Source organism: Diceros bicornis, chromosome 37, assembly GCF_020826845.1.
Source record: "Diceros bicornis minor isolate mBicDic1 chromosome 37, mDicBic1.mat.cur, whole genome shotgun sequence".
In the NCBI taxonomy this organism is placed as follows: domain Eukaryota; kingdom Metazoa; phylum Chordata; class Mammalia; order Perissodactyla; family Rhinocerotidae; genus Diceros; species Diceros bicornis.
Window position 1 is genome coordinate 27,094,834 of NC_080776.1, and position 22,143 is coordinate 27,116,976.

A 22,143-nucleotide genomic window follows, 5' to 3' on the forward strand; every position below is an offset into this window, starting at 1 on the left:
AAATGGACACGTGTGGAGCCAGTGGGCGACTGTTCTAGAATCAGTTAAGTAGGAAAAAAAGGAAAAGAGGCACAAGTTGAGCTAAAAAAATAGAGTAGGGAACTCAAAGAATATTAGAAATTGCTTCCAATTTGTAGAAAAATAACAGGGCATGAAAACCCCATTAAAGAGAAAGGCGCTTGGCAGAGGGAGGTTCTGTTGGGAGACTTATCCATCTTCACAAGAATGGTTTAAGTGATGTAGGACAGGGGACGGGAGCAGAATGGCACAGGGACTGGAGAGCACTGGTGGAGAGCAGTGACTGACCAGGTGCCCACTCTTTCAGAAGACCCCAGGGTGTGCCCCCATCCCCGTGAGCACTGTCAGTGATTTATGGTACCCTACTGTACACATCACTTTTGAGTGCTGATCTACATTAAAACAATGAGGACACATAAAAAGAAGACAGGTCTTCGACAGAAAAGCTGAATTACATTTCCTCTCTTCTGGATCCGACTCTGGATCTCGGGGACGGGCATGTCGACGTAGATCACCACGTGAGGAGGCAGGTACTCGCAGATGGTGACCTTCTTCACCTCGTTGTAGTGGTTCACACCTGGCACACACGGAGAGGCGCATGTCATCTGACAGTCCACATACAGGTTCTAAAACATGCTCCTCTCTCAGACAGAAGGGCAAGGGCACACACAGTTCTCAGAGCCACATATCCACCTGTGGATCACGTAACAATCATGGCCGTGACCACGGCTGCACACACACGTGTGATCGCATGGCAGGCGCTGGGGCATTCACACACAGAGCCTGCAGCACTGACAGCAACACAGCAAGACAGTGCTTCTCATCCCCATTTCTATAGACCAAAAGCATCAGGCCCAGAGAAATTCTGCGATGTAAAGTGAAATACTGGACTTAAACCCTAGCTTCAAGAGCATTCTAGGGGCCGGCCCAGTGGCGCAGCAGTTAAGTGTGCACACTCCGCATCAGCAGCCTAGAGTTCACAGGTTCAGATCCTGGGCACGCACCAACACACCGCTTGGCAAGCCATGCTGTGGCAGCGTCCCATATAAAGTAGAGGAAGATGGGCATGGATGTTAGTCCAGGGCCAATCTTCCTCAGCAAAAAGAGGAGGACTGGCGACATGTTAGCTCAGGGCTAATATTCCTCACCGAAAAAAAAACAGAGCATTCTAAAGGACAGATTTTAAGCGCATCTTGGCCACATGGTAGGGTCTACCTTTACTTCCTACAAGAGGGAGGGCACCCAAGCATTTGTTTTAGCGTCCTTTGAACTGAAACACATCATTATGTGTATGTATATTTCTTCATAGTAATAATAGGTAAGAGTCTGATCTTCTCTAGGGAGTAAAATCACTTTTTATATACTTTATTTTTCAAATAACTCAACTGAAAAATGTCAAGCTACATTTACCTGGGTTCAATGTATTTCAGTAAATTTAATCAGCTACACAGAACTACCTATTGAAGCAGATTTACTAATAAAAAATAAAACTGAAAGCAACTAAAGCTGAGAAATAATTCTACTGAAGTTGACATTATATAGAATATACTATACAGATAGCAATCACACAAAAATTATGATGCTAAAGAACATTCCTGCTGTTTTGAAGAATGCTCTGCAACTGATGTCCTGGAGCACACGCCCATGTTACCAGAAACCAACAGGCAGAACACGCTCCAGGTCACTGGGATGAAACCATCAAAAGAGCGATGTGAAGAAACCATCGTCTCTAAAGATTTCCTCCATGGTGGAAACTTCCAGAAGGGACAAACTTGGGCGATCACACTAAGATCCACAGAAAGACCACTATTGTGCTCTAAAGAAAATGTTCAGGTGACCACTTGTGGTAACTCCTGCTTTAGAGGCAATTCAGGACGGGCTTTTGATCCCAGGTCAGCAGGGGTCTGAGCTGGAGGCTAAAAGACTACAAAGGAGGTGGAACCAAAGCAAAGACTGAGGCTTGACTGTGGATACTGTTCATCGGTCCAAGCAGAATACGCTCGGCCTTGTATTTGCTTCCTTTCTGTTCAGCCTAGGACCAGGCCAGTGTCTCCCACCATCAGGGAAACCTCCCTTCTGCCTCCTCCTCTAAGTCATCATTTCTCTCCACATTCTTGTTAGCAGCCCCACTTCTGAGGCGATTTTTCACTTTGTTGTATGCCATCTACCCTTAAGTAATCTGTTCTCCCCCCAACCCAAACTGTGGAATGAAACGACTCTTGCTAAAGCCACCAGACCCCTAAAGGTCACTTCTCAGTTCTTGTCCCACTAGATCCTACACACTCCATGTGATGAATGTCCCCCACCACCCTCGCTGGCCCCTTGTGCACCTCTGACCATTCAGCTTCAAATCTGCAGTAGGGCCCCCTCTCCAGAAACCTGGAATCCTCCAAGGACTCTGGTCTCAGTCCTCACCTCCCCCTGTGGGTTTTTCTGGGACAAGTGTGTCCACTGTCAGGCTGATTCCCCCAAAACTTTTCTCCAGTCCAGACCAGTCCTCAGTATGTTAGGCTCAGATATGCAACCACCTGCTAGACCTCTCCACTGGCTATCTCCGGGAAATCTCAAACTCCACACGCCCAGACGTGAAAGCTCCTTCTCAGACTACTGCCCCTTCGTATCCTCCTCACTTGGTGAGAAGCCCAGTCAGGTCCACTTTACTCTCCCCACTTTGCTCCCACAAAGCTGACCACCCAGGCTTGCCAAGTGAACTTCCTCCGTATCTGAGATCCACCCTCCCCAGCAAGCCACTCCCTCTGCCCAGTGCAGGCCTTCATCCTAGGGTACAGCCATCCTACTCCGACTTCCTCCCAACGGTCTCCTTTGCTTTGACTTCCCCTCACTGAACACATCCTTCAGACAAATGAACTCAAATCTAACCATATCCCTCCCATGCCTAAAACCCTTCCATGGCTCCTCAGCACTTACAGGAAAAATCCAAGTGTCCTAGCCAAGGTGCAAGCCCCTTCCTTGTGTGGCCCCACTTGCTTCCCCTGCACCATCCCCAGCCAGCACCCAGCCCTCACTCCACACCAACACCAGCAGCCTGTGCCAACGCAGGCTCCTCCAGCCTCACTTCACCTCGCTCATCCCGCTGCAATGCTGATGGCTTGCCCAGGGCTCACTCCTCAAGGACGCTGTCCCTGACAACACCCCATCTTCTCCCAGCTGGTTAGATATTCTCCTGTGTGCTTACGCAGCACCCAGGAGGAAAGTCACCCAGGAGGAGCCATCAAGTGCATTTTATTGCAATTAACCATCTATGCTGCTTTAACGCCCTACCCTTCACCCCAGGACTGCGGGAGCCTTCCTTGTCTTATGTATCTTCATATCCTTGGCACCTAAGACAGAGCCTGGCACAGAGCTGGCACTATAGAAGCGCTGGTTGACTGACCTCAACTGCTATTCCAAATGTCAAGCAAGGCTCAATGCCTTGGTCAGAAGCAAGGGCTCTGGCTGCTCTTGCTACAAGCACACAGGTGGCCTACTCCAAACAGCAGGACATGTAAGCAGACTAAGAGCAGACAGCCTCACCCCCGAATCACGACTTGGTTTGCTCTCGTCTCCCCGCTCATTAACCAACAACTTTTACTCTGCCCTCCAGATCTGAGCCATCCACTGGCTCTAGTCAGCCAAGCACACAGGTGAGAATGCTCACAGGCAGACTGACCATAGGCCTTTCCATGGCCCGCCCCAGCACCTCCCAGTCACAGACACCCTGGCCACCCATCACTCCTCATGGTCAGGCTACCTTTAACCAGGAGGTCTTTATTCTCATCCCTTTGCCACTTGTCACTTTCAACAATATCCCAACACAATGCTAAGCCCCTAAAGGCACTAGAACAGCACTGTGTTAGAGAGAAGGAAGAGACGACGAGAGTGCTGGCATCATGCAGCTACAGGGACAAGGGAAAAAGACAGCCTAATTACATAAAAATGACACCCTAGAAATTGGAGAGCTCAGTAAGACTAAATTTAAGATCAAAGAAAAGCAGCTTAGGTATCTCATGAGGTTGAACAGAGAGCTGGGGAAGGCTGTGTGGAAGCTGTGTGTTCAAGGACCCAGGACACCACGCAGCTTTCACAGTGAGATGTGAATGTAGGAGGGAAAGAGGTGGAAGGAACCAGTTTTTTCCTGTGGAAACTTCATAAGTAAATGGCACTGACTCATCTATTTAACAGACATTCATAAAACGCATACTAACTGCAAGGCGAGTCTACTGGAGCCTTTACAAAGCTACCCACACACCCAGGAGGGCTTGCCTGCAACAATGACTCACACTGCTTTCGGATAAATCCCTGGTTATACATCGCCTCCACGAAGACAAAGTCACTGTAGATGGAGCGTTCCAATACGACACCTTGTCCTGTTTAAAAACATGGAAATGAAAATTAAAAATCAGACAGATAATTAAAGCACTGGAAACTAGTAACCTCATTTTAGAAAGGGAAAAAGCAGTTATTTACAATTCCATTTCCATAGCCATTTGAAACATATTCAAAAGAACATATACGACTTGTGAGTGGGAAATGGTTTTCAGAAACTGTAATACTATTTTGGTTTAGGCAACATAACATCCTGTTTCTTTCTGTCAGCTGTAACAAGAGCATCCAGTTAACAGAAAAAGCATTTCTGTTTTTAAACCAGAGGCTTCCCACCCTACCATGCCCACTCAATCATTCAGTAAGACCCCAGGGTCACCCTCAACTCCCATCTTACCCCACAGCCCAAGCATCAGCAAAGCACAGCTTTCTCCCAACCACGTCTCGAATCCCACCATTCCAGAATGTGCCACTTCCTTCGCAGCGTAAGGTCTCCTCACTTCTGACAAGGCCATGGCCGCCAACTCACCCCCTGCCTCTGCCCTTGCCCCCGAGGCTGCTCTCACCCTCAGCAGAGGGGCATTTTCAAAGCTTAAGCCAGCTCCTGTTACTCCTCTGCTCCAACCTCTCTCCTTCAAGGTAAAAACCAAAGTCCCAGCGTGGCCCTTGAGGTCTGACTGAGACTCGACCATCTCGCCCAGGCTATTTCTCTGGCTTCGTCCCAATCCTCCCAGCCTCACTCACTGCACTCCAGTCACAGAGGCCTGCTGACTGTCACTACAGCACATGGAGAATGCTCCCTCAGCTCAGAGCACTGGTCCCCAGGGATTCCCTGCCCGTCTGCCTGCACTCAGCCTTGCTGTGCCTGGGCAGCGGCCTCCCCTAACATTCCCATCAAGAAGAACAGCCCCCAGCCCCACCCAAACCCCTTCTTCTCAGCTCTTACCACACACTACCTGACGTGGCAGGTTGCTCTTTCTCTCCGCTACTAAAATGTAAGCTCCAGGAAGACACTGGGCTTCACTTCCTGCAGAATCTCTAGTTCTTGGAATGCCCCTGGCACACAGCAGCCACTCGCTAAATATTTAATGAATAAACTAATGTAATACAAAAGGAAACAAGTTTTCATTTAAAATTTTAAGAAACAAGGAGTCCTAAGATAGGGCTGAAGTATACTTCAAAAAGAATGTGGAGTAAGCCCAGTGTCACTATTAACTCCAACCTACTAACTGGTTCCTGTGAGCTGGGTCCTGGTACAGAACTTCAGAATGTAGACCACGTCTTCTTAGGAGCAACGCTCACCATATCAGGACTTACCTTCACATAAGGAAGAGCATCACCAATAGAATGTTGGAAAAGCAAGACAATAACCAGACATCTGTGGCCGTTTAGACAAAGAGCAGTACCTTGCATCTTGTGGCACATCTTATACAGATAGGACCCTCCCGGAACACGAGGTAGCTTTGTGCCCCAGCTCCATCAGTTACCTGGGGTCCTCATGAAAACTACGTTCTCATTCTCACACTCAGACCCCATGCAGCAGACCCTCCAGGTGGCAGCTGAGCTCACCAGGTACCTGACAGGCAGGCAGGTGTGGCAACCACTACTCTACAATGCAGCTCGTACAAATCCCCCACTCTCCCTCACGCTCACACGTGCCATATGCTTCTACCCTTGAAGTCAAAATCCCCACAGGTTGGTGGCTTTGGCCAAGCACTGGCAGTTATCTGCTGACTGATTCTCAGAATGTTCTGGGGTCAGGCCCAGATTGAACCCACACTGCTGGTTCCCAGGATGATGAAGCAGCCCCTCTGGGATTCCAACCTCATCTGTACTCTGTGTAAACCCAGGCTCCTGCCCCATCTGTCCTCCCTCCCTCCATTTCCTGACTTCATGTCCTGACCCCCGTTGCCTATCTCCCAGACTCTGGACCTTGAATGCTCCCATATGCAGCCCTTGTCCATTTCTTGCCTGCTTCGGATACCTTCCATGGACACATCCCCCTTTACTGTACAGGCCCACGGGACCCTGGGTGTTCTGCCTTCCCCACCTCTCCCATTTCTCAAGGTTTAACTTCTACCCTGTGGGTTGATGGCAAATTCTAGCCCATCTCTGGGCCCTCAGAGATAACCCTGTTTTGTGCATCCAACTCTCTGTATGACTCAGGGCTCTCACTTCATGAGTGTGATTCCACTTCCTCCTAGTCACTTACAGGTTCTCTCTTTCCTCCATTTTTTGACACATGTCATCTACACGTTTAGAGCAGTGGCACGAAAATTCCATACAATCCATAAATCTCAATCCAATACACAAAATGAAATAATATTTAGTGGATATTATTCTGAAGCAACAATAATATGGATCTTGCAGATTTTATGATCTTATTAGAAAGCCAGCACTTGCCTCATCAAATACCCTTAAAGAAAAGGTCTACTTAGTGGCAAACTAACATGACTGAATTCCAGCACAGGGTTCAAGTGCAGAACACGACCAACAGCTACCTGACCATGGTGACTGACCTGTGCTCAGCAAGTGCTCCAAGGCGTCCGCGTACTGCAGGAGGCGACTGGCGTACAACCAGGACTGCAGGCGGTAACTGTTGCCATCATTGCTTTTCGGATCATCATAAAACTTCTCCAAACTGCAGTTGCCACTGAACTCCACGTCCAGGGGTTTTCCATCTCCTGTAGTGCTGTCTGCGTAATGTATCCCTGCTTCAGGAAAGTGCTTTAAACCTGAGAAGAGACATAACCGGATAAAACACGATGTGGATGCCTCCCTTCCCATCAGCGAGCAGTGTGGACTAAGAGAAACAAAAGCCCCATCTGAACACCACTGCTGAGGCTGGTTGGTTAAGGCCTGGGGAAGGTTACCCTCACACTTATGTCTCATCGTGTGTAAAGGGGAGCACATATGACACTGGAGACAACATGTCTAAAATGTGTGTAAGACAAGCATGTAAGCTGAAGGGCTGTGCTGCAGCACGTCTCACTGTGCCCTCATATGAATTCCTCCTGAAAAAGAGAGCCACCCATAACTATGGGAACCCCTGCGTGCAAGTGGGCAACTGCTTGTCAAAATCTGCAGAAAGGTACAGCGAACAAACACCTGGACCGAGAGTCAGGACATGGGGTTCCCATCCCAGCTCTGCACTAACTAGCTGTGGACATCGGCTTCTTACCGAGTCTACCCATCCGTAAATGCCAGCAGTAACAACAGCCCTATTCCAGGGGCTCCTACAAAGTTCAAGTTAGATAGTTCACATGAAAGTGCTCTGCCTACATCGTCAACATAAAGCCTGAAAGACTGAAAACAGCTTTTTCAATAAATATTTCAAATACGTAAAATACCTACCTTGGGTCCAGTTCTACTGAGTCAATATTAAAGTAGAATCAAACCGAGATAAGTAACCACAAGTCTGAAAAAAAGTGGTCATTCTGCATGACATAAGTTCATACCTAGTTTCTCTGCTATTTGTTTTGCAAGCTTGCCTTTTCCAGAACATATGTTGCCATCTACAGTTATCACTTTGCTGTATTCTGTCAGTTTCTTGGTTGTTCGATCACCAAGTATGTATGCCAAAGGGCCATACCGCTGCTTGCACTGTACGCTTGTATGAATTCCTCCCTGAAAAACACATCACACAATAGTACAATGTGAGTATTCTAGTTACTGCAGGCATTAGCAACTATTAGGTAAAAATGCCAAGAAGGCCCTCGGTGATAAAAATGCCAACATTTTACATCTTCATTACCAATTTATTTGTTTAGTTACCAGTCTCCATGCCCTATCCCAAAATAAGCTCATAATGGCAGGCAGATTATCTGTTTTGTTCACTGCCAAATCCTCAGGGTCTGGAACAGAATATCCTTACTATGTTCAATAAAAATTGGAAGGATGGAAGAAAGGCAGGGAGGAGGGGGGCTAGGGGAGACAGGGACGAAGGGAATACAGAACATTTCTCCAGTCCAGGCTCCTGCCCTGACCTCCAGATCCGGTTATCTCATTGCCTTTAAACAGCTCCACCTAGATGTCCTGAAAACTAACAGACATAAAACTGAGGTTGAACATCCATACCCTAACCCCCAAATCTGCTCCCTCATAGCTCCTTATCCACTACCCACCAAGCAAAACAGAGCAGACACAAAGCCACCTTTGACACCCTCCCTCTTCCTTCAACTCCCTAATCATTCACAAAACCCTATCGATCCTAACTCTTAAATCTCTCTGGAGTGCAGCATCACCTCCCTACCACCACTGTACTGATTCTGCAGGCATCCTCACATCTCTCACCTACAAGGCAAAACACCTGCCTCACCTCCTGTCTCCAGCACTTCCGCACCAAAGCCCAAACGATCTTTCCCAAAACACAAAGAAAAAAAACACAATCAAAAGGCAAACAACTGAGAAAAGTTCAACACACGTGATAGAACAGCCTTAGTGTATAGAGAAGTTATACAGATCAATATGAAAAACAGGATAGGACTGCATAGCTTATTTTAAATGTATTAAAAATAGCCAATAACCATATGGAAAAAGGTTCAACCTTGCTACAAAAAGCAAACAAAGATTACTAACAAGGAGAAAACACTTTTTCATGTATCAAACAGAAATATTTTACTCTTTTTAAATGATGATGTGCAGTGGCAGGACAGGACAAAGGCCTCATAAACTGCTAACGGTAATGTAAACCTAGATACTGGGCCTGGAGCCAACCAGGAATCCATCCTAAGGGAAGAGACATGGATCTGTACAAAGATTTACCCACATAATAATGTCAAAAATGTAAATAGAAACCCTTAATGTACAACAACAGAGAAGTTAAAAAAAAAAGTATATCTATATTATGGAATACTAAGTACTCACTAAAATAATAAAACACTTTATAATGGAATAAATAGAATACAAGAGAATATAAAATAATGTCAAGTTTTTTTCAGTCCTGATTTGCTCGATGTACAGTCTTGATTACGGAAGTGTGGAGAAAAAACAGGTTATGATAATCCAAAGAAAACAATTTTTAAGAAGGCAAAACATTTGAACAGATGTCACAAAAGAACATACACAGAATGGCAAATAAGCATATGAAAATATGCCCAACATCATTTGTCATCAGGCAATTGCAAGTTAAAAAGATACCAAGCCAGATTTATTAGACTAGCTAAAAATGCCAATGACTGCCAACACCAGATGTTGGTGAGAACACAGAGCAACAGGAACGCTCGTTCATGACTATGGGAATGCAAAATGGTACAGTCACTGTGGAAGATGGTTTGGCAGTCTCTTATAAAACTAAACATAGTCTTACTATATGATCCAGCAATCACACTCCTATGTATTACTCAACTGATATGAAAACATATTCCACAAAGAAATCTGCATACACATGATTAGAGCAGCTTTATTCACAATCGTCAAAAACAGGAAGCAACCAAGATGTCTTTCAATAGTTGAATGTTTAAACTGTGATATATCTATACAATGGAATATTATTCAGCAATAAAAACAAATGAGTTATCAAGCCACAAAAAGACATGAGTGAATCTTAAATGCACACCTCTAAGTGAAAGAGTCAGTCTGGAAAGGCAACATATTGTCTGATTCCAATTATATGACATCCTGGAAAACGCAAAACTATAGAGATGGTAGACATCAGGGGTTGCCAGAAATTCAGGGAAAACAGGAAGTGTTGAATAGGTGAAGCACAGGGGATTTTTAGGGCCGTGAAACTACTCTGTATGATACTGTAACAGTGGATACATGACACTATGCATTTGTCAAACCCATAGAACTTTACAGCACAGAGAGTGAACCTCAATGTATGCAAATTTTTAAAAACTCATTTATGTTGAGGGATCCCAGGATGGAATGCGGAATGTGACAAAACCAACTATGTGACAAATGTATAAAACCTCACTGAATCAGGTGGGGGAAAGGTGCTGACCTTCGGAAATCAGTAGAGTCTTGTAGATTAAAGGCAAAAGGAACTGCATTCTAGTTGATATTTCCCATTAACAATTCTGATACTACTGCACACGTATCCTAGAATTAAGCAATTAAGTAAATGGACGGCAGATGGCGGGAACTAGGTTTCTTACTATTGGAGTGGGAGGTTACAGATCAGCAAGGGAGAGGCTAGAATGATCCATGGGGTAGTAGATTAGAGACATTAGTATAAACTTATGTTTAATTTAACATAGATGAGGATGGTTACATATAGGAATATCTACAGACATGTGTATATACACAGGTTAGTACATTTCCTTGCTCTGTCTGCTGAGAGGGCCTAGAAGCGATGACACCCCAGCAGCAATTACAGCTAGTACCCAGATCTTGGTTTCTAATACCATTCTCCAATAAAAGGAACAGGGGCTCCTTGGAGAAACAGCTGATTCTAGGACTGAGGCAGGAAATATAAAAATGAGCCTGGACCATTTCGTAGTGCCAGAAAGTAAGGAAGTGCTCACAAAGACACACACAATGAGGGGTGGGACACAGGAGCCAACTGAAAGAGCTCCCAGTGGCCACGGCTGGAAAAATGTGAGTAACAAAATAGAGCAGTATTGGGTTATAACCCAAAGTATAAAATAAATATCCATGAGTCCATACTGATATAAATAAATGACTGAAAGTATAAATAAATAAATAAGTAAATGAGGGAGAACAGACAAATCTCCCAGGCAGAAGAATTCCACATAATTACTGTGCACATCGATCTGCGTTTGAGGAAGGGAGCATAACCCCCACTCCTTAGGTGTGGGCTGCACACAGTGACTTTCCTCCAAAGAGGACATGATGGAGAGGGGGGAAAAAAGAGTAACTTTACAGTGGAGAAACCACCTCGCTACCTCAGCCAGGTGACCAAGGTCAACATCAACAGTGATAAATCATGTTCATGGTGTGCAGCCTTGATATCATCTGATGAGAATGGCACTTTACCTCTGTGGTCTTCCTCCCAAGAACACACAACCCCAGTCTAATCATGAGGAAAACACCAGACAAGTCCCACTGAGGGACAAACTACCTGCCCAGTACTGCTCAAAACTGTCAGGGTCATCAAAAACAAGGAAAACCTGAGAAACTGTCACAACCGAGAGAAGCCTAAAGAGAGGAGACGACTAAACGCCATGACGTATACTGGATGGGATCCTAGAACAGGAAAAGGATATTAGGGAAAAATGGGAACTCTGAATAAAGCATGGCTGTAGTTTATTAAAAGAAAAAGAGAGAACGCGCTATGTGATCTTGTTAGCATTGCTTAAACGGCTATGATAGATATGTAGTCACAGGTTAGCAAAAATTAGCATAAGGGAAGCCATCTTGTAGAAGGGAACCAGGTTGGAGCTATAAATGACCCTAATCCACAAGGCCCTCCCCTTTCTGAGTCAGCAATGCCGTAGCTTGCACGTAGTACACACCTGCTGTGAGCAAAATGCATGCTCTACTACTCTCTCAACCTTGGCATATATATATATGTATATAGACCATATATAGACTCCCTATTGTGATAAGGCAGTAACTTTGTTCTTTAAGTTTTCTCAGGAACATAGAGACCTCCAGGAAGGAGCCCTCTGCTGGTATCCGTCACTGGTGACAAGGAAAAGGGATGATCTGGCATCTCAAGGACTACAACACCAGATGGTCGCATTCTGAGACCCCCCTTCTTTCAGCCCATTTGCCAAATATAACTGCTTCAAAAGTTTGTAGTTTTAAGATGGTTCTTTATGGACACTAGTCCGCCATCTTTCCCCTTGTAGCAAGCGGTAATGATAAAAGACCCTTTCTCTCCTACCACCTTGCCTCTGGACTGTTGGCTTGTCTTTGTGGTGAGTACAGGACCCCTATTTTGGCAGTGACAATCTCATTGTTGTAAATAATACATACACACAGGTGCAATCATAGCAGGGTGGAAAAAACGGAAGAAAAGATACTTATCAAAATGTTCAAGGAGTAATGCCTGCAATAGCAAACAAGTGGAACCACCCACAGGTCCACTGTCAGAACGGGTTAGTAAACGGCAGCATATTCTCTATATATCCCAAAAAGTTCAAACTCCCAACAATCTATGAATACTTAATTTACTCAGTAGCTACTGTGTTATTCATTCATTAATTCATTCATCCAATAAGTATTTATTAGGAGGCTACTACATGCAAAGCACTTTTTCTAGACAATGGGGATACAGCAGTGAGTCAAAAGACCCCATGGGATAACAAAACAAAAAAGTAATTAATTACACAGCATATTAAATAAGTGCTGTGGAGGGGAACATGGTGTATAGGATGGGCTGTAACATTAAAATGGGTGGTCATGGAGCCCTCACAGAGAGAGTGACATTTGAACAAAGATTGGAAGGCAGTGAGGGACTGGCCAAATGGACATCTGGTCTTTCAGGCAGAGGAACAGTAAGTGCAAATGCCCTGAGCAAGAGTACTGCAGGATCAGCCAGGCCAGTGCAGCTGATGCAGAGTGGACTGGGCAGAGTAGCAGATGAGGTGAGAGAGGGAGATGCTATTCATATTGGTATTTTTCACCCCAGAAATTAATTACTCTCTTCTCTAGGCTACCTCTGAGCCATGTGCAAACTGTTTCCCCATCTGTGTCCACAACTTGAATATACCACGATGTTGCAAAAACAGGTGCATGATAATATTCGAGTCAAGCAATCAACTATCTCCTTACTTCAAAATCTATAGAAAGAGGCTTTTTACAGAATTATGGTAGTCTTCTCTATAATTTCCCATCCTCAGTCCCATTATTCTGCTCTCTGGAATCACAGGGATCTTTCATGACACATTTCCAATTCCTTTAATTATTCCCTAAGTAACAAGATGTATATCCTTTTCATCTTACTCATTTTTCTCTGGACCTACTGAAGTTCATCTTCTATATCCCCTTTAAAGGGTAGCGCCCAGAACTGAACACACTGTCACAGGTGAACACACTGTCTAGTGCACACATTGCAGGAAAATATCACCTCCTCTATTCCGGGGCCCTCATTTCCACTACAACAGGTCTCAATATACTGGGTATTTAAAAAACAACCACTTTTCTTTCTTCTCTTTTGAGCCTGAGTTATCTCCTAAAAACATTTATGTGACTTTCTGAAAAGACTATTGCACTGTTCTGTTCAAAACCCTTTGCTGACCAAAATCCTTAACACGGAGGTCAAGTCCCTTTACCTGACACCAGTGTAGCTCCAGCCATCAGGAGACAAAAAAGCTCTGATCAGCCAGGGTCATAAAACAAAGTTTTCCTAAGGTTTCCAGACACAGTTCTTTTGCCTCTCTTGTTCCCTCCGCGTACAATGTCATCCCACTGTTTTCTACCACAGGAAGTTCTCCTAATTCTTCCAGATCGTAACTAAACGCCTACTCTTGTTTACTCAGTCACATCACCGCGGCGCCTAGCAAAGCATGACCCCTAACTGCCGCTTGACAGAGTTGCTACATGAATGAATGAATGAACGAATGAATGAGCGCGCGCGCCCCGGGCTCCTCTGGGCTCCCCCACACCAGCTCGTACGACTACTGCAGCAGCTGTACTGGGGTACGGCATCTGCAAACCGGCCCCCCACACTACGGCAGCCAGGCGGCCGATTCCCCTCCTGCCCCAGCGTTCTGCTTGGAGCTGAGATAAAACGGCCTGAGAAGCTCGTGGCCCCTCGGCGCTCTGCCCACGACTCAGGACCAAATCGCACCCGGGGGCAGTGGGGTCTCCCCGAGAGTGACCCTGGGAGCCGCCGCCCTGATGCCCGGGGAGATGAGCAAGGCCGGCGCCAGAAGGACAGGCCAGGCGTCCCCCTCACCGCCCACCCCCCGGGCTCCCGCCCGCCGCCGCCGCCGTCTCACCATGCGCTGGGCGACCGCCGCAAGGCCCCGCGCGGACGCGGACGCCGGGACCAGTCTCAACAGTCTCAAGGCCATGGCTCGCAGTCTGCACCGGCTCAAGGACCCGAGGGGACGCGGTCGCGACGGGGTCCTCGCCCGCGGCCGGCGCGCTGCCGTGACGTCACGGCGGGGCTGCCCGCGCGCCGCCTGTCGGGAACTTCCGGGCGGTGGTCGGGGCTCCCTGAGCTGTCGGGGGTTCTCCGCAGCCGGCTGACCCCCGCTGGGTCTCCTCTCGCTTCCGCCGCGTCCGGCCCTTGCCGTGCGCGGCCACCGGAGGCCCGCCGACAGGGTTCTGAGTTCGTGCAGTGCAGGGAGCTGAGGCTGCCCTAGACCTTGTAGCTCCTGCGCCTCCTCCCAAGTCCAGGAAGCCCCGCCTTCCCCACATCCCCAGGCGGCAGGTGCAGACTTGAACATCACAGCCTTGAAAATCTCTCTGTAGCTCGGAAACTCCCCCGGACTGGGAAGGTGGCCTGGGACCGGGGCAGGACAGTGGGGAGGGACGTGCAAGGAGGGATGATGTGAGAATGGACACGAACGAGCGCAGGTGTCCAAGCCGCACAGGCAGAGGGACTGTGGACGGACCTCTCCGCCCGAGGGTGCTTGTCCAGCGCTGGGCAGGGCCGGCCTGGCCAAGGCCCGCGTGTCTTCAACCTCGCCACGGTCCATCTCCCTGCCCGGGTCACGGCGGGCTCCAAGTCTAACAGGTCCTATCCCTCCTGGCAGGCCTGGTGGTGTTAACCCATTGAGTAACATTAAAAAAATAAATGCTGTAGGCATTCCATTCTTAAAACTGCTATCCCTTTAAGGATCTAGGGCCTCAGTTCCTCTCGGGTTAGTACGAATTGACTTTAATGTGAGATTTCTTTCCTAATCTGCCTGCCCTTTGAAAAGGTTTCATTATCTTCACATTCCTCAGGCTTATTGTTAACACCTTACATTTTCTTTCATTTGGTTTTCAACTTTTCAGAATGAACATGGAATTGCAAACCGGATTGGGAATGCGCTTGTAAAAACGAAGGTGTTTTTGAGGGATGTTTCTCTAATGTGAGAATTCCTCCTTGTTTAAAGTACAGATTCCTAGTCCCCAATGCCGGAGGGTCTGATTTAGAAGATCTGGGATGGGCCCCGAAATCTGTTTAACAAGCTTCCATCTAATTGTGATGTAAATGGTTCATATCGAGGGAAATACTGTTCTAGACCCTACATTTCCTGAGAGCCGGGGACACCTCCACATTATACACGCTGTATCCACAACCCCGAGCAAAGTTGACGCGCCAGGTGCGCCACAAGGACGGTTGGATGAGCACACCTCCGATAAGCAGATGTGACCAGGTCCCTAGTTCTCCAGCCCGGTGGAGTCACCACTTATTATCCATGGCCTCCCTGCACATTCCCATGTCTCTGGGAAGCCCAGTGACCCTTCCAGGGTGTCTGAGAATTCTGCGTGGTGACGGTGAGGGTGGAGTCAGCGCCAGGTCATATTTTCTCATCTTGCTTCATTATCCATCCTATTCACATCTAGCCTCCGGCTCTCCAGTTGTCTTTCCCAGCTTTGCCCCAGGTGAAGACACTTCCTTTATCTTATTTCCTAAGACAAAGTTCTTGTGTTTGACAGCTTTTACTGATGGCATAGTGAAAAAATGAGAGAAATCACAGTGAAAAACAAAATAACATTAAATTAAATATCAGACATCACTGCACTAAGTTTTCTCAAACATCCCTGCCGTATGGAATCATGGTAACTTTATACAATCTCCAGAAAATAGAAGAGGAGGCAACATTCCTCAGCCCATTTTATTGTACCCAAACCAGACAAAGATAGTACCAAAAAAAGAAGAAAAAAAAACTACAGACCAATATTTCTAATGAGCTCGGACACAAAAATCCTCAACAAAATGTTAGCAGATTGAATCCAGCAATGTATAAAATGGAATTTATTTAAAGGATGCAAGGCTGATTCAATATTCAAAAATCAATCAATGCAATCCACCTTAACAGGTAAAGAAGAAAAATCAGTGATCAGATTACTTGCTGTAGAAAAAGCGTTTGACAAAATCCAACATTCATTCATGACAAAAGAAAAAAAAAGCTCTCAGCAAGAAAGGAATAAAGGAGGAACTGCTCCAACTTCATAAAGAACATCTACACAAACCTACAGCTAACATCATAATGGGGAAGGACTGGTACTTTCCTTCTAATCCATCTAAGAAAGGAAACAAGGCAGGGATGTCTGCTTTCCCCACTCTCGTTCAGCAGAGCACTGGAAGTTCTAAACAGTGCAATAAGGCAGGAACGAAGGATATAAAAGGCATACAGATTGGAGAGGAAGAAATTAGACTGCCTTTATTTGTAGATAATGTGATTGCTTATGTTGAAAACCCAAAGCAATCTACCAAAAAGAGCTAGAACTAAGAAGTGAGTTCAGCAAGGTTGTAGGTTACAAGGTCAACACTCAAAAATCAATTGCCTTTCTACATACTAGCAACAAACAAGTGGGAACTGACATGTTAAAAATGCAATGCCATTTACAATTGCTCAAAGAAATGTAATAGGTATAAATCTAGCGAAACATACAGGATCTATGTGCTGAAAACTGCAAAACACTGATGAGAGAAGTCAAAGAAAACTTTGATAATTGGTGAGAATTACTATGTTCATGGACTGAAGGACTCAACAGGGCAATGATGGGAATTCTCAAAATGATCTACAGGTTTAACACAATTCTTATCAAAATCTCAGCAATGATTTTCTGTCATTTTCTGTATGACAAGCTTATCATAAAATTTATATGGAAAAGTACGCACTCTAGAATAGCCACAGTCATTTTGAAAATGAAGAATAAAGTGGGAGGAATCAATCATTCATCCAATCAATGTTAAGGATTTGCTATATAACTACACTCATCAAGACCATGTGGCATTGGCAGAGGGACAAACACATAGGTCAATGGAACAGAACTGTGGATCCAGAAAAAAACCAACACAAATATTCTCAACTGATATTTTACAAAGGTACAAATGTAATTCAATGAAGGAAGGATAGTCTTTCAACAAATGGTGTTGCAGGAATTGGACATCCATGGGTAAAAAAATGAACCTCCACATGACCTTCACACCTTATACAATAATTAACTCAAAAGGGGTCATGGACTTAAGTGTAAATGTAAAATTATAAAGCTTTTAGAAAAAAAAATCATAGAATAAAACTTTCAGGATGTAGGACTAGGGGAAGAATTCTTGGACTTGATGTCAGGAGCATAATACATAAAAGGGAAAATTGATAAATTGGACCTCATCAAAATAAAAAAGTTTTGCTCTGTGAGAGACCCTAAAAGGATGAAAAGACAAGCTACAGAGGGGGAGAAAATACTTGCAAGCCACATATCTGATGAAGGAGTTGTATCTCGAACACATAAAGAACTCTCAGAACTCAACATTAAGAAACAAATAATCCAATTAGAAAATGGGCAAAAGACGTGAACAGACACTTCACTAAAGAGGATACACGGATGGCCAATAAGCACATGAAAAGATGTTCAACATCATTAGCCATTAGAGAAATGTAAATTAAATCTACAATGAGATATCACTACACACTTATCAGAAAAGCTAAAATAAAAAATAGTGACAACACCAAATTCTGGAGAAGATGTGGAGAGACAATTTGTACACTGCTAGTGAACATGTGAAATGGTACAGCCACTCTGGTAAAGAGCTTGGCCACTTCCTTTAAAACTGAAAATGTGCTGTAATACAACCCAGCAATTGTACTACTGGGCATTAACCCCAGAGAAATGAAAACTTAGGTTCACAGAGAAACTTGCACGTGAATGTTCATAGCAGCCAAAAACTGGGAACCACCCACTTGTCCTTCAACAGGTGAACAGTTAAACAAACTGTTGTACATCTCTACCGTGGAACACTACTCGGCAATAAAAACTAGTGGACTGTTGTTACACATGACCACCTGGATGGACCTGGAGAGAATTATGTTGAGGGAAAAAAGCTAATCTCAAAAGAGTACGTACAGTCTGTTTCCTTTTATATAACATCCTTGAAATGACAAAATTATAGAGATAGAGAACAAATTAGTGGTCACCAGAAGCCAGGAAAGGGAGTTTGTGTCTTGTGATGGACATGTTCCGTATCTTGATTATGGTGGTAGTCCATGAAGCTACACAAGAGATAATATTGCACAGAGCTGCACGTGCACGTGCACACAGATACACACGCACACAGTTGAGTGCATGTGTACTGGTGGATTCTGAGTAAGTTTTGTGGATTGCATCAAAGTCAATGTCCTGGTATTGATGCTGTACTATAGTCGTGCAGGATGGTGTCATCAGGGAAGAACAGGTGAAGGGTGCACAGGGCCTTCCTCTATCTTTCTTTGCAACTTCCTGTAAATCTATAATTATTTCAAAAAGAAAGTTTTAAAAATTTTGTTCTATGTACCAGCAGCGAAGGAACAGAGATAAAAATAAAATTTTTAATTTTAAAAAGAAAAATTTTAAGATACCATGTGTGTTAGAACTTTTAAAAAAGCCAAAAAACTCAAATACCCAGAAAGATGTGAAAGATCCCTACACTGAAAATTACAAAACAGTATTGAGAAATTGAAGAAGTTGTAAATGAGTAGAGGGATATACCTTGTTCTTGGATTAAAAGTCTCAAAATTGTAAAGATGACAGTTATCTCCAAATTGATCTATAGATTCAACACAATCTCAATAAAATTCAACAAATCTTTCTTTTGTTGAAATTGACAAGCTGATTCTGAAATGTATATCCTCCAACCCCCCATTTGGGAGGGGCTAAAAATAACCAAGGCAATCATGAAGAACCAAAACAAGGACGAAAGACTTATGATCAGATATCAAGATATATGAAAAGCTATAGTAGTTACAACAGCATGGTATTGGTGCAGGAACAGACAAATAGAGAAATGGGACAGAATAAGAAGTCCAAAAGGAGATGAGGATAGATAGATGATAGGTAGGTTGGTACATAGATAGATGGATGGATGGATAGATAGATAGATAGATAGATAGATAGATAGATAGATGGATAGATACATAGATAGATAGTCATTTGGTTTATGAAGAGGGTGACATTGCAGAGGGGAAAACATGGTCTTCAATAAATGGTGGGTGCTGGGTCAATTTGATATCCATATAGAAAAGAATGAATTTTGGCCCGTATCTCCTACCATAAATAAAAATCAAGTTCAGATGGGTTGTAAATCTAAACATGAAAGACAAAGCAATAAAGCTTCTAGAATTAAACAGGGGAATATTTTCATGACCTTGGAATAGGCAAACATTTCGTAAATGGAAAAAAAACAAAACTATAAAGGGGATGTACAAATTGTACATAAAAATAAAGAACTTCTTTTCATCGAAAGACACCATTAACAGAATGAAAAGGCAAGCCCAGAAATGAGGACATTTTTGCAATAAATATAACCAACAAAGGGTGAGTATCCAGAACATGTTAGAACTCCTGCATGTTAAAAAGAAAAAGAGACTCAATATAAAAACAGGGACAAGACTTGATTGAGTGGGCACTTCAGAAAGAGCATATCCAAAAAGAGAAAAGCCTCTACACATTAAAAAGGTGCTCAACAGCATTTGTCATTGGGGCAATGTAAATTAAAGTTACAATGAGATACCATTACAACCCCAGAAGAATGGCTAAATTGAAAAATACTCATAGTACCAAGTGTTGGTAAGGACATGGAGCTGCTGGAATTCTCATACACTGCTGGTGGGAGTGAAAATCAGTGCACCCACTTTGCAAAACAGTTTTGCAATTTCTACTAAACCTGACCGTACACATACCTTAAGTTTCAGCAATTATAGGTGTATAGGTGTAGCCTATATGTACCTAGGGCTAGCCTAGCACATTGCTCACAAAACTGTATGTACATTAATGAAAAGACATGGACCAGAATGTTTACAGCAGCACCATCCATAATAGACAGTATCCATAATACTGTCCACAACAGTAAAATGCACACATGTACTGTGATATATTTATGCAATGGAATATTATATGTTATATGCATGAATTCTTGCTATATGCAAAGCATCAAGGATTCACTCTAGCATGATATTGAATTTAAAAAGCTGAACATAAAGCATCCTTCATGATTTCATTCATAAAAACCTCAAACACACCAAAACTAGTATTTTGTTAGAAGTCAGGACAGTGGTAATCTTGGGACAGGGGGCATGAGGGAAACTTGTAATTCTTGATCTGGGTGCTGGTTACGTGAATGTGGTCCTGGAAACACATCCAGATGAAGGCCTATTATTTGTGTACAGTTCTGTAGATTTACTGAGTTTCATTTATTTACTTTAAAGAGCATGAAGTTCCATATAAGATATTATTTTATAATTATTACACATTAGATTCTAGGACATTTAATTGTCCTACTATGAAGGTTGACCTAAGGCCAGAGCCCTTCTCAAGGCATCCTTAAATTCTTTGTTCCTCAGACAGTAGATCAATGGGTTGATTACTGGAGTGAGGACAGTGTAAATAGCAGAGATGAGCTTGTTGGAGCTTCGTGTGTCAATGGCCTGGGGCCGGACATACATGAAGATCATGGCGAGGTAGAAGATGGTGACCACTGTGAGGTGGGAGGCACAGGTGGAGAAGGCTTTCCAACGGCCAGTGGCCGAGGGGATGTGCAGGACAGCCAAGGCGATGTGTCCATAGGACAGCATGGTGGCCATGAGTGGGAACACCAGGATGATGAAGGCCAGGATGAAGTCGACCAACTCTGCGGTCGAGAAGTCTGTGCAGGCCAGTTTGAGGATGGGGGAAATGTCACAGAAGAAGTGGTTCAGGACATTGGAGCCACAGAACGTGGCGCTGGAGATAAAGTAGACTTTGATCACAGAGATGGAGAAGCCACTCACAAAGGAGAAGACCACCAGCTGGACGCAGAGCCCCGTGGTCATGATGACGTGGTAGCGCAGGGGGTGGCAGACAGCCACGTAGCGGTCGTAGGCCATGGAGGCCAGGAGCACACACTCGGTGCACACCAGGGAGCTGAAGAAGTACAGCTGAGCCATGCACCCGACGAAGGAGATGCGTTTCCGCTGCAGGAGGAAACCGTCCAGCATCTTGGGGATGATGTCACACACATACCAGATCTCCAGGAAGGACATGGAGCCCAGGAAGTAGTACATGGGCCTGTGGAGGGAGGCGCTGCTCCAGACGGTAAGGATGATGGCCAGGTTCTCCACCAGGACAAAGAGGTAGGTGAGCAGGAAGAGGAGGAAGAGGGCATACTGCAGCTGGGAGCCCGCGGGAAAGCCCACCAAGACAAATTTGCTGACCTTGGTTACATTCTCTCCCCTCATTCTTCTGCGCTGGGAGCCTAGGCCTGCAAAACACCGTCGTGCCGGGGTCAGAGGCTGAGGGCCGCTGCGGGGAGAAAGCAGAGCTCAGCCTGTAGGTGAGTTTTGGCCCAAAGACCAGACACCTGGCTCTATGAGCAGCAGGGGGGTGCTATGATACGTTTATTTGTCACGTTTTCAAGTAGAAAGGCCCCGTGTGATTGCATTTAGATATAATAACAAAGTAGGACACAGGGAGAGATGGTATGCGGAGGAACGGCTGTTTAGGACTTGATAAAAGAGGCCATTTGCAGGGCCCACCAGAAGGGTAGCTGGGAACAGGACTGGTTTCTTTGCTCTGGTGTTGGGTGTGGGGCTTCATTTAACAAGTGGACATAGGCTTTGGGTTCCCTGCCACCACCTCAATCACAATGAATCAGGACAAAGGCTTATTTTATTAAGTTTTCCCCCTGAATTTTCGAGATGGCCAGGCTGGTGCTGGCTCTCTGCTGTGTCGTGCCACGGCATGGAGAGGTCTCCAAGGAGAAGGCAGCCGGCTCTAAAT

General features: G+C 44.9%; 2 protein-coding genes across 4 annotated transcripts in view; both read right to left on the minus strand.

The window, feature by feature from the left end:
• Positions 1 to 14,328, minus strand: part of NDUFA10 (NADH:ubiquinone oxidoreductase subunit A10) — a 67,297-nt gene extending 52,969 nt beyond the window's left edge. Inside the window, exons 1-5 of one of the 3 annotated variants that reach the window (XM_058533329.1) lie at positions 14,193 to 14,314; positions 7,800 to 7,968; positions 6,861 to 7,076; positions 4,299 to 4,385; positions 474 to 595 (exon numbers count right to left, since the gene is read on the minus strand). In XM_058533329.1, the coding sequence (XP_058389312.1) occupies positions 474 to 595; positions 4,299 to 4,385; positions 6,861 to 7,076; positions 7,800 to 7,968; positions 14,193 to 14,267 (669 nt within the window). In that variant the 5' untranslated portion in view covers positions 14,268 to 14,314. Of the gene's footprint in view, positions 1 to 473; positions 596 to 4,298; positions 4,386 to 6,860; positions 7,077 to 7,799; positions 7,969 to 14,192 lie in introns of all 3 variants that reach the window. The other 2 variants (XM_058533327.1, XM_058533326.1) reach the window with 2 other exon arrangements.
• A 6,338-nt stretch (positions 14,329 to 20,666) lies between these two features.
• Positions 20,667 to 21,602, minus strand: LOC131399321 (olfactory receptor 6B2). The gene has a single exon (XM_058533493.1). It carries the CDS (start codon positions 21,600 to 21,602, stop codon positions 20,667 to 20,669), a length of 936 nt encoding a protein of 311 aa, XP_058389476.1.
• Between the last annotated feature and the right edge of the window lie 541 nt (positions 21,603 to 22,143).

Coding starts and splice junctions, on each gene's coding strand:
- LOC131399321 (XM_058533493.1), bottom strand. CDS start 21,602: ATGAGGGGAGAGAATGTAACCAAGGTCAGCAAATTTGTCTTGGTGGGC.